The 12553-nt window shown below is 34.6% G+C and overlaps 1 protein-coding gene across 1 annotated transcript in view; it reads right to left on the bottom strand.

Moving 5' to 3' along the window:
- Window positions 1-12553, bottom strand: part of LOC112459897 (metabotropic glutamate receptor 8-like) — a 122305-nt gene that overhangs the window by 77813 nt on the left and 31939 nt on the right. Inside the window, exon 2 of the mRNA XM_025024259.1 lies at window positions 9946-10150. Coding sequence (XP_024880027.1) covers window positions 9946-10146 — 201 coding nt within the window. The 5' untranslated portion in view covers window positions 10147-10150. The remainder of the gene's footprint in view (window positions 1-9945; window positions 10151-12553) is intronic.

Below are 12553 nucleotides of genomic sequence, written 5' to 3'. Positions count from 1 at the left end.
GTCAAGCGACTTGGACGCGGTACTGTGCTAGGATGGGTGACCGCCTTGAGAGCGGCTATACGCACATGGCATGTAACGAAACAGTTAAAAAAGCTTTTTTTTTTTTAAATAAAGAAAAAGAACATTTTTTTGTAAACGTTTATCAAGTAGACATTTTAAAATTTTAATTTCATAAAAAACATTTCTAGAAACCGGTATGTCGTACATTAGACCTATTTTTGCCGTCAATAAAACGTCAGAAAATGACGTCGTTGGGATGTGACTTAGGACCGTGAAAAATACGTCATTTTTACGTTAAACTTTAGGAATAAATGACGTAACATACGTCATAATATGACGTTAGAATCACGTCATTATGACGACTGTCTGCTACCTGGGTAATATATAGGTATGTCGAAATAGTACATGCATGAACAAAGAAAAGTTTTTTAAAGCAGTAAATCGTTGTTTTCAGCTCCACCATTCACGAGTCCACGCATTTTCTGTGAAATTATTATACGATGTTCATAGAACAACAATTGTAGACCTCGTTTCGAGCAGAAAGCAACGATTCGATGCTTTAATAACTGCTTTAATATTATAACTACTTCGCTGCTAAAATAACTTTTGAATAACAACGAGCGCGAGCTAAAACTTTCTGAAGGTCACTCAAAAGGGTGACAACATACTAAAATATCAAGGTCATCCAAGGTGGTCCCCTCCATGTACACAATTACCGTTAATAGTTTTAAAAACAAAGAGATTTTTTATTTTTAACGAATATAATAATTCTCGCTTGTCATTTGTAAAGAAAATCGATATTAATAGTCACCGGAAAAGTTGCGAGTTATTACTTCACTGGAAATTCATCCGAAAAAACTAATCATTCGCAAGTCCAGGTCGCTCGTTACTCAGGAGTCACTATATCGAGCGACAAGAACTAGCGAAAGTTACCCGTTAACAGAAGTTCGGTGAACGGCGGTTATTTTGCGCAAACTAGTTACGCGACAACAATAAATCAGCTTAAAGTTTTCGATGTTATTCCATCTATAGCTGCAGGAGAAATAACGTTTCACAAATATATTTACTTCGCATTTTGTGCAGCTATCGAACTTAGCCGCATATTCGTGACGAATGCAAGAGAAAGAAGTTGAGATTGGACAGGGATGCTGAAGTCGACTGTTTTACCAATCGAATGCGATGTTTTTATAAAAATTTTTCGTATATATTGAATTTTCAGATTTAAAAAGTCTTCTACATAATTAACCAAGGGAGTCGAGAGAGAGAAATGACCCGTTTAACATTTTTAAATAATTTATTATTACTCATTTTTAAAACATCTTAATTTCTAAAATGTTCCCTGACTTTTATTGAAATTACATAGATAATTAATTTTATTAATTTGTTTTCTCTTTTCTTTTCTAAGATTTCTTTGGTAGAAATAAATATAGGTTAACCTCCGGAGTTCTAGTGTTTACAAAGCGCGCAGTTCAGGGAAACAAGATGAACAACTTTTTCCCGGGGGGGAACGCGCGGTCAGAAATACTTTTTTTAGATTTTAAAGGTTGGTCGATCAAGGATATGAGATGGAGAGTTTGAACAAAAATAAAGAGACATGTAATCCACAAAACGTGTTTTATTGGTGATTGTAGTATGATCGTTGGAAGGCCAGCGGTTGCGGCAGCGTCGATATGAGACACGCCAGAAATCTTTGGACGTGTACGAGCTTCTATGTAGAAACACTGTGAATTCAGTGAGGTCGACGGTGGAAACTTGGAACAATTGCTGCTAGTTACCACAATGGCACTCTGTATCATACGCGCGCTATCATGCTACAATCACCAATAAATCACGTTTGGTGGATTCCGTGGATTACATGTCTTTTCAATTTTGTACAAACTCATCATCCCCCACATTCTTCGCGACCTTTTCGAATCTGAACGAGGTATTTTTAACCGTTCTCCCCGGGAAAAAGTTGTTCATCTTGTTCCCGAGTTTGTTTATACAGTTTTTTTTATTATCCTGTTTATATATGTTTTTATAAAATATTTTTTATTAACATATATTCAACTCTGTACTTTATATTAAATAATATTTACCCAACTGATATGAGTCTTTAGATAAATGTACATTCGTAAACTGCGCGCCTAATAGTATGTGTCAGAATGCAAACGCTACATTCTCACTACCAAGCGCGCGGTTTATGTATGAATATGCATGTAAAGAGCAGCGCTTATTTGGTGAACGTTATTTAAAATATCTTTTCCGTTGAGCATTGGAGAAATAAAACAATTCCAGACTACTCAACTTGTTTCTCGAAACATTTGTATGTAATTAGTGGATGTAAATAAAACGCGAAATATCTATGTACCTATATGATACATATGTATAATAAAAATGTTTTTTATTAGTATTATATGTATAAATGTGAAATATATTTTTATCTTAATCTATATATATATAAAAGAAGATGTCCTGACTGACTGACTGACTGGCACTCATGCATCAACGCCCAGCCCAAACCCCTGAACCTAGAAACATGGGAGAGTGTATTCCTCTCATGACGTAAGCAGCCACTAAGAAGAGATTAACAACATTATTGCTTTTCTCTGCCATTTGTATTATAACATTGCAAGAATTATCTAACAAAAATTAATTTTTTAAATTAATTATTAAAATAATTATATTAAAGTTAATTGACTTTTCTTTTCATATCTTGAACATAAAAGAGTTTGTAGATGTAGAGATCTATTTTATATAATTAGAAGAATGCACGCTTTTTTCTACGTGTCTCGCGACATTATGGTAAATATAGATATGCGTAAACATAAAATGGTAGCGATGTGATCAAACAACAGTGACACATGAGAACGTATTATATTTAAATATATTAAATATGTGTGTAACATATTCAGGGTGTCCAGTAATTATTGATACAGCCGAAGTGTGAAGGTAGACTGGGTCAAATTAGAAAATAAAGTAAGATACTACATACCGTTTTGCGACTATCGTAATAAATAATGAGAAATTAATTAATAAAGATCCGCGAATCAGGGTGCACCTCAAAGCACGATTCAGCGAGAAGAGACAGCCTAGTGTTTACCGATGGTAAAGTTCGCACGCTAGGCGCGCGAAGATTCAACGTTATCGGCGTGACCGCGTATAACCATTGTTGTTTACAGAGCACTTCTAAATTTCTCGCCACACACCTAGTAACGGTAAACGCTGAGCTGTCTCTTCTCGCCGAATCGTGCGAACGCATGTTGATTCGCAAGTCTTTGGTATTAATTAATTTCTTATTATTTATTACAAAAATCGCAAAATGGTAGAATTTTTCAGTTTGTCTCAATCTACCTTTAGACTTCGGTTGTGTCAATAATTACCAGACACCATATATAACAATGAGAAATTAAGAAAGGTACATGATCAACCTAGATTTTTTCGAAAAAAAAGCATGGACAAGTTAATCTATTTTTTGTTGGATAAACTAGTACGTACTAACACGCATTAAAAATTATAGTACTTAAATTGTATGCTGGCTACTGTTAATAAAATGCCAGAAGCGTTAAACATAAGCTAAACTATAATTTTAATTAAGTGCCAGAAGCGTTAATCATGGACTATTGTAAATAAAATGTTACGTTATACACGGTGTCTAGTAATTATTGACACAGCCAAAGTCTGAAGATAGATTGAGGCACAAACTGAAAAAAAAAATTCTACCATTTTGCAATTTTTGTAATAAATAATGAAAAATTAATTAATACCTAGTTTTAATTAAACCTTACTGTAGTTTTAAGATGTCATCCTTGTAATAAAAAATATTTCAAAAATGTGTAAAGTGCATGAGACATCAGACAACATTTTATGAAAATTACAGAAGGCAATAAATTGCTAACTTTTCTAAGATAATGAAAACGTACAATTTATTAAAATACTCTTTAAATTTATGTATAATACTAAAGTCCCATTATAATATTCAAAAGATATTGTTGAAATAAAACAGGTCTAAATAGAAATTGGAAGCATGTATTTTAATTATTAATTATAATAAAAATCAGAAGTGTTTATTCGAGCGAATATTGATTATAATAATAATCAGGAGCGGCTGTGCTCACGGTACTGGCAAAATAAATGCCACAAACGTTTATTTAGATAAAAATGATTCTAATAAAAATCCGAAGCGTCTGTTCTGACAATACTGGTTATTACAAATACATTGTTTGTAAATTAAAATCGGAAAAAATATATTGGCTGCGTTTTCACGGGAATAGACGTTGGAGAGGCTCATTCTATATTCTCAATATTCAAAGTTACATAATTTTAATTTTGTAATATTGTTTTAGTACATTTGAGACAGAAAGTGTACTGTAAATATATTTGTCAATTTATATTATAAATATTGAACGGTACGTAATAAAAGTTTGCAAATTATTTTTTATTGTATTAATGCTCGTTTAAATCAATTCGAAAAATAAATTGCTTTGCACAAATTCTTAAGAATTAAGAAACAATAAAAGAACATATGTATGTTCAAATACATAATGTATATGCTCTCACATATAATTATTATATGCATATTATTATAGGCTATAATTGCGTATATAGGCGACATAATTGCAACATGTAACATAATGTGTGTGTGTGTATATTTATATTAGGGTGTCATTTTAGAGCAACTTTTTTTTTCATTTCACGAATAGCATATATACTTGCAGGAAGGTAAAATAAGATACCTGTTAAAATTTTAGCCCTATATATATATATAGGGCTAAAATTTTAGGGCTATATATATATATATATATATATCTATATATATATATATATATATATATATATATATATATATATATATATATATTGTATGTATGTATAACAAAAGGTTTTATCGATTTGATCTCATTACTTTTCTGACAGATTTCGTATATATACTGGAAAAATATTCCCCTCCCCTCCGCCATAATGCAATAATTATGAAATAATAATAATCTGCTATACTTATATCCTATACTAGTTCTAGACATTACACACTAGTACAATTAAGTATGAAGACAATCTGTCTTTTTTTTATAGGTCATACCAAATGCCGCTATTTTATTACATGAGTGCGATATCTGTATATGTTATAATATCTTTAGATATAAAAGAATACATATATTGTCAATACATGTTTACGTTCAGATCTATAATGGTATTAGACATAGCAAAAGTGGACATAGCAATAGATTACATGTATGCAATGTATACATGTAATACACGTATTTCCAATATATTTATGTTCTGAGTTGAATGATAATATAAGCATTTAAAATATCGATAATTATTGTATTTTTAATAAGGGCGCTTTCCCGGTGGAGTTTGACCGTTACTCTAGCATCCCCTTAATAAACAATTTTCAAAATAAAGTTCTAGAAAATGCACATAACATTACATACCTTTGCATTAAAAATAATAGCTGTTTTTTTTCAACAATTTTAATTAATAAATTTTAAAATCGTATGTTAAATAACAATTTCGAAATGATAAATATACAAATTTAGACTCACTTCGCTATAAATAATAATTAAATGCTTTGCAGTTAAATGCACGCTTTCAATAAGATAATTTTTAGTTAAATTGAAAATTTAGATACTTTAAAAATTGCTTATATTCCACCATTAATCTTATTCTTTTTTTTAATCAGCATATATATTATACAATATTATAAATTATAATGTTATTTGCCAATGCGCTCATATTTACATCACATTTTACTTTTTACTTATATTTAATTTTATATTATGACGACAAGAGTCCCTCAGTCTCGCCTGCCGAGAAGAAGCACGCCGTCAAATTCACAATATATAGAAATCGGTAAAAGGTATGAATAGTAGATCGACCTGGTATGTTCTCCAAATCTCGGTATGGGCGCCAGGCGCGAATACTCGCACCACGGTACACTAAATCCAAGCCAACTCTAGAAATATCTCAGGCGTGAATTTCTTATTACTTCAGATCGCTGTTAGATCGTGGAGAAGAGGAGAGGGAGCGCAGCGCAATTAACACACACAAAAATAATGTAAACAAAAGATATAATATATTTAATCAGGATAAGGTATATAACAAGTCATCGTTTTGCAGATAATAATCATATCGTAACGACCCCCGTAACAATCACTTAATAACGCGAGTGATATCCTTGCCCTTACGCAAAGATACCTCGCTCACAATACCAATGACTATGCGAATATCTCACGAATTCGCGACGATATCTCGCAAATAGTCCCACTATAACTACGCGAATGATATCTCGCAATTACGTGGCGATACCTCGCGAAGTCCGCAATACCAAAACGCGAAAGGTGCCTCGCATTGTTACGCGATCGACACCTCGCCAAATACACAAGACGCGATTACGCGAAACGTATCTCACAATTCCGCAACAATCCTATGTCCGAATAATACATCACGGATTCTATGCCGTCTCGCGGGACGGTCATACACAACTCCGAATTCCAGAAGGATAACTTTCCGATGATTCTACAATTATGCGCTCCCGCATTACGGGACGGTATGTACAACGTGGCTCTAATTATGCGGTGACTATTGGCCGCGTGCGGTTCCCCGAGAAGGGCGATCATGTTTTACTCTCTCGGCCGGGCCCTCCGTCAGTATTTCTTTCGGTAATTAATTCGGTTATTAACGGTTCCCATGCTTGACGCGGCACTGCGCGACTCCCGGAAAGGCCTCGGCCTCGAGAAGGATTTTACTTGCTTACAACGATGCTCGAGCAGTGTCCCTCGGTCTCGCCTGCCGAGAAGGAGCACGCCGTCAAATTCACAATATATAGGAATCGGTAAAAGGTATGAATGGTAGCTCGACCAGATATGTTCTCCAAATCTCGGTATGGGCGCCAGGCGCGAATACTCGCACCACGGTACACTAAATCCAAGCCAACTCTAGAAATATTTCAGGCGTGAATTCCTTTATTACTTCAGATCGCTGTTAGATCTCGGAGGAGGAGAGAGAGCGCAGCGCAATTAGCACACACAAAAATAATGTGAACAAAAGAGATAATATATTTAATCAGGATAAGGTATATAACAAGTCGTTTCGCGGATAATAATAATATCGTAACGACCCCCGTAACAATCACTTTATAATAACGCGAGTGATATCTCGCCCTTACGCGAAGATACCTCGCTCACAATACCATTGACTATGCGAATAGGAAGAGCCTCGGCCTCGAGAAGGATTTTGTTTACAACGGTGCTCGAGCAGTGGCCTTACAAAAGATCCTCGGATCCTCGGCAGTCGGTGTTCCTCGGGATGACGTCTCAGGACGAAAGCTCGCACGACAGTGTCGTTCCTCTGACCCGGCGCGGCGGGACCACGCTGAGCTCACGCGCCTGCGGCCTGCGCGCCGTGCTTGCAAGCAATGCAAGCTCTCCTTGCCGATCAGCTCTACGCGAGCGCTGCGTCCGATCCGAGCGCCTTCCGTTCCTGTCGGCGCCCCTCGCGTCTGCTCCGCCTGCTGGCGGTATCTTTAAAAACTGCTGTAAGTCCGGCTGTCCAGCCCGCGACTTGACCGAAATTGACTGCCCGGCTGGACGAGCCGTGGCCACGTCGATCGGTATATCAAATCGACCCTTGAAGGCGGTAGGTCGTTCCGCACCCTTAACGTGGACCTCGTCGGGGCGTCCCCCTGCTCGAATCCTCCGTTAACGGACTTTATCTCGACATCATCGGGCTGAGCGCTCGCAATGCGAGATGCTCCAGAGCGGTATCGGCAATGGACCCAAGCGTGACCCGCCCGTCGGCCACTCCTCTGCAGAACGCCTCCGGGTTTTCCTTCTGCAAATCCCGCGGTGCGACCTAAGTCGTTACAACAAATCCTACTGGCCATCTGCTCGGCACCACCCCACACAACCTGTAAGTCTCGCAAAATAATTAAAATTTAATGTTAAAGACGCAGTCGCCTCGCCCCTCTCGGATATGGAGGCGCTTCCCTGACGCTTCCCTCGGCCGAGCTACTATCCGGACAGGGGACGTGACCTTGTCACGTAACAATATATACATTATATATTCTTAATATTAATTATTATATTTATTTTTACGACAAAAAATCAGAAAAAAAATTTAAAAAAAATTTTTTTTTTCGTCACAATACAATTGCGTATTGTGAAAATCATAGCTGCAGCAAGAGCGGAGTGTTTTTCTTATATTTTTGTTATTTAAAATAAATATTACATATTTTTTTACGGACGTATACCCGGTGCGCCATACGCTTCACAATATTGAGTATAATTCTCGATGAAAATTCAAAAAAATCAGTTTTCAGCGGAAAGAAATTAAAGTTAAACTTTCGCAATTTTCTTGCAAAAAAGTAAAAAACTGCACTCGTCTATTTTTCTTTCTCTCTTCTCCGTTGTTTCTTAGTGGAATATTTTGTGACGATAGGACACACATACACATACACATATACAGGACACACGTACCTCGATGTCTGTTCCTCGCAATCAAATGAGACTACGGCGTTATCCTATATTCCATTTGTGCTACGTATGTATGTGTGATATGACGTCAACGGCGAGAGTCGGGGTTTGTTACGTCAAACTTTTGCACGTGTTGCGTAACACATACTTCGTAATTTCAAAAGTTTACTTATTTTCCATATACGGCAACGTAATAAATTATTTTCTCTCAATATAGCATAGAAATGTTAAATACGCATCCCAGTTCGTTTATATCGCCTGAATAAATAAAACTCAAGATAAAATGAGTTTGTATGAGATTCAATCACAATTATCAGTTTATTTTATTTCCCTCTTTTTTGTTTCTTAAAAACATGTTTTTGGGAAAGATATGGTTTATATCTTGTTACAATGCATACAATAGAATTTTAATAAATAAAAAAATAATTTTAATTAACATGGATTTTGTAATACCAAGATTTTTATAAAAATTGCAGTTGAGGTAGAAAAGAGTAGATTGCAATGTTTGAACTTTTACCAATTGCAAAATAGATTAATTATGTCTATAAATACTTAAATCATTTATTTTAATATAATACGGAAAACAAAAGTTAATTTTTTTTAAAATAGAAGCTCAAGTCTCCGTTTATTAAAAAATCTTTTAATTCCATTCTTTTCGACAATTATAAAACCTTTTCGTCGTTGGTTGATATTAATGGACTCAGCGACGGTAGCAAATAAACGAAACGGGTTTATTTGCTCGTCGCTGATGATAAATACTGCATTCTTATTCGAAATATTCGTTATTTTCAAGTGGACAAGCTCGAAAGACGAGAGCGCGATTTTTGCGAGGCAATTTGAAACGAAAGAGCGCAGAATAAGGTAAAAGTGCACTTTCGTGGATACAAGTGCAACGAGTAGCGGAGTCGAGATGTATGCACATTGACCCACTCCAGGCGAACTCCTATACATAAAAGAAGCTGCGTACCAATTTAATCTTTACAATCGGAAGGTAATATATTTAACTCTATAAATATTAATATATTTTACCCGTGAGAATAAAATCGCGAAAAAAATTACAATACGTTTGCGATTATATGCAACAATAATTACATATGTTTCTATCGGAAGTCATAACCTAAAATTTACTTCGGAAAATTAAAATCCAAGAAAAATTTCTCGAAAAATTTAATTAGCAAATATTAAGTTGACTTAAAAGATAAAAATTTTATTTATTAGTAAATAACGTGAACAAATAATAAATGTTTACTTTTTATTCAGCTTTAAACTTATTTCAATACGGCTTCCTTTTGCAGTCCAATTACCAAGATATTTATCGTGAAGAATTCAGTAAATATGATCGACCAAAGTACTGTGTTGTATATCTTAATCCAAATTTAAATTTCCGCTCGGGAAAACTCGATTATAAAGTTATCGAAAAAGTCTGTAGCTAACAGGAAGCACGCGATTATATTGATACGCCCTGCGTTATAGAAAAGCTGAACGAGCTTACCTGTTCGTGCATCGGAAAGATCCCGCCGAGGATGATGTCGCCGTCGATGCGTATCAACTTCGAGCCATCTTCACCTCTTTTTTTTGCGTTGTAATTGTAACATTCGCTTGTAATTAGGAAGCACCACATCCACGGCAGGATCCTGCGTAAGTTCATCTTGGCAACGGAAGTTGAATTACTCGAGTAGCTCGCGGTTGACATCTCGCTAAAACACAAAATAACATTTACGTTATTTTTCGCAAACTTTTCTTAAACACAAGTATTGGTACACAAGTATTCTCTTACTGTTTCGTGTATAACACAAATAAAATGCAAATATACTATAAAACCGGTTACGATAAAATAACGTGAAAATGTTGCAGATGTCAAGAACGAAGAATATTTCTAAAATTGTATATTCCCTTTCTTCGAGAAAAAGACAATTTTGAAAATATTCTATTTCAATATATATTTTATTTCAATTGATTAGAGTAAATCGATTATACGTCGTGGATACATCTGTCTGTATTGTCTGAGTTTCCTTCATCTCTTTCAGAATGTTATTATTATTGCGTGAGATTTGTACGAGCTACTTCAAAACGACTAGTAACGAGGCATTGAGATGAAAATCTCGATCTCTACAATGTCATATATAATTCTCTGCTTGTGCGCTGGAAACGTGAATATATAGTGGAAACGGATAGATCGTAGATACGTGTGCAAAATATTTACAAAAATATGAATACATCGTACGTTCCATTCCTGTTCATTTTGAACTCTTCCCACTCAGGTCACGATTTCTAAACTTATAAAACAGTTTCTTTTCGACAATAAATCTTTGTCTGCCGCATATTAAAACTTTCACGTTCAAAAATAGAAGAATCTTTTAATCCGTCGTACAAAAATTTTTTTCTTTTTTAAATGATCGAAACATGAACTGTTGCTTTGGAAAGTAATTTAGGTTTTCAGCTCTTTCGATAAAATTCATCGACACTTATTGTTAGTCGCATCGTACGTTTCAAGCATTTAAACGATCTTTCCTTTCTTAATCTAATTCGGTTTAGGGTGTCGTACGAGGATCAAGGAAATTCACCCTCCGCTTTTCCTTTAATTACTTTATTGCCTATTCGTGTAGTACGACCTTACATCTTTATCGTCCAATTTTCTCCCCGCAATCGTCGCGATTTCGAAAGCTTGATTTTTATCGTTAACACGGAAAGTTCTTCAAACAATTATCTTTATTTTATTTGTCAGAATCGATTTTGCTTATTGTACGAGCAACGTTGTCTATCAACGGAAAAAAACCGTTCGTTGATACGTCATTTCTTTTTAATTTATACTTTTACCTCCTCGCTTTTGCATATATATTTTGAGCTTTTGTAAACACGTCATTTTCTTACGTAGCCCAGTCAAATTAGATTATTTTTGGGCGTTTGAATGAAAAAATTGCCGGCAAGCTGGAAATTGGTATACAGGTTCATTTTAGTGTTCTTTTAAACATACTAAAAGTCCCCATACATAGAGCGTGAGCCGGCTGCGCCATCTTGAAAAAAAGAGTACAAAAATGGGTTTTTTGCAAATAACTCAGAAATTATTAGTTTTACGGGAAAGAACATTCAGAGCGAAAATGTAGCTGATAAAATTCCTCGCAATTTGGTTTTTTGTAGAACTTCGTACGACCATTAGTTCCCAAGATAGAATTTTTTGAAGCATTGGGCAAATGAGAAAAGAGCTGTTTTTTCGAGTGTTTTTTCAAAATATCTCAGTTCTGGCTGTCCGAAAGTAAAAAATGCATACAATAAAAGTGAAAGATAATTAAATTACCTACAAAATGCATTATTTATGTTATACCGCGCGACTAATATTTCTAGAAATATTACGGTTTAAATGAAATTTTAACTTTTGGAAATTGTGAGAATAAATATTTCCTCGCAATATAAGTCGGAAATGGGTAGTCCTACGTAAAAAATTGTTAAAATCAAGTAGAAAGGTTATTAAATTTTCATTATTTTGGTTTTTGACCGATTTGCATACGACTAATAGTATTTTTGATATCCGTAAAAGAAACGGTTTTTAGGTACACTTCTCAAAATGGCGGACTTTTGAGTTATCTTTTTTAAAAAATACACATGTTTCTTGAAGTTTATTAAATTATCTTCAAAATGATTTTTTATTTGACTTTCTGTGATGAATACTTCCAGAGATATAGCCTTTTAAATATTTGTTTATGTTAAAAATTTCTTAATAATTTACAGTTTTTTTTACAAAACATGACATAAAATTACTTTAGAAAAAATAATATCGACATTTTTTCAAAAGTTTATATGCATATGTATGTGATCCTGCAGTGGAACCGGTTTTGAAATGAAAGTTTTTAAAAAATTGTCATTTCAATTATGCCTTTCATAAGAGTTTTCGTAAAAAAATTGGGTTTGCCACACTTTCTGGTAATTTTCTCAGTTTCTATGAGAGATATGTACAAAATGTTTCAGACCAAATTTGAAGCTTATAAAATTTCCTGAAAAACAGTATATTCGGCATTAATGTGTGACCAACAATTATACCAACAACAGATGCTAGAATAATGTTACTCTTTTTTTCTCAGTTTACCGTAATTTTTAATGATTTA

Source organism: Temnothorax curvispinosus, unplaced genomic scaffold (assembly GCF_003070985.1).
Source record: "Temnothorax curvispinosus isolate PA1 unplaced genomic scaffold, ASM307098v1 QBEX01010211.1, whole genome shotgun sequence".
Classification (NCBI taxonomy): Eukaryota; Metazoa; Arthropoda; class Insecta; order Hymenoptera; family Formicidae; genus Temnothorax; species Temnothorax curvispinosus.
This window is presented reverse-complemented; position numbering and strand designations above follow the sequence as displayed.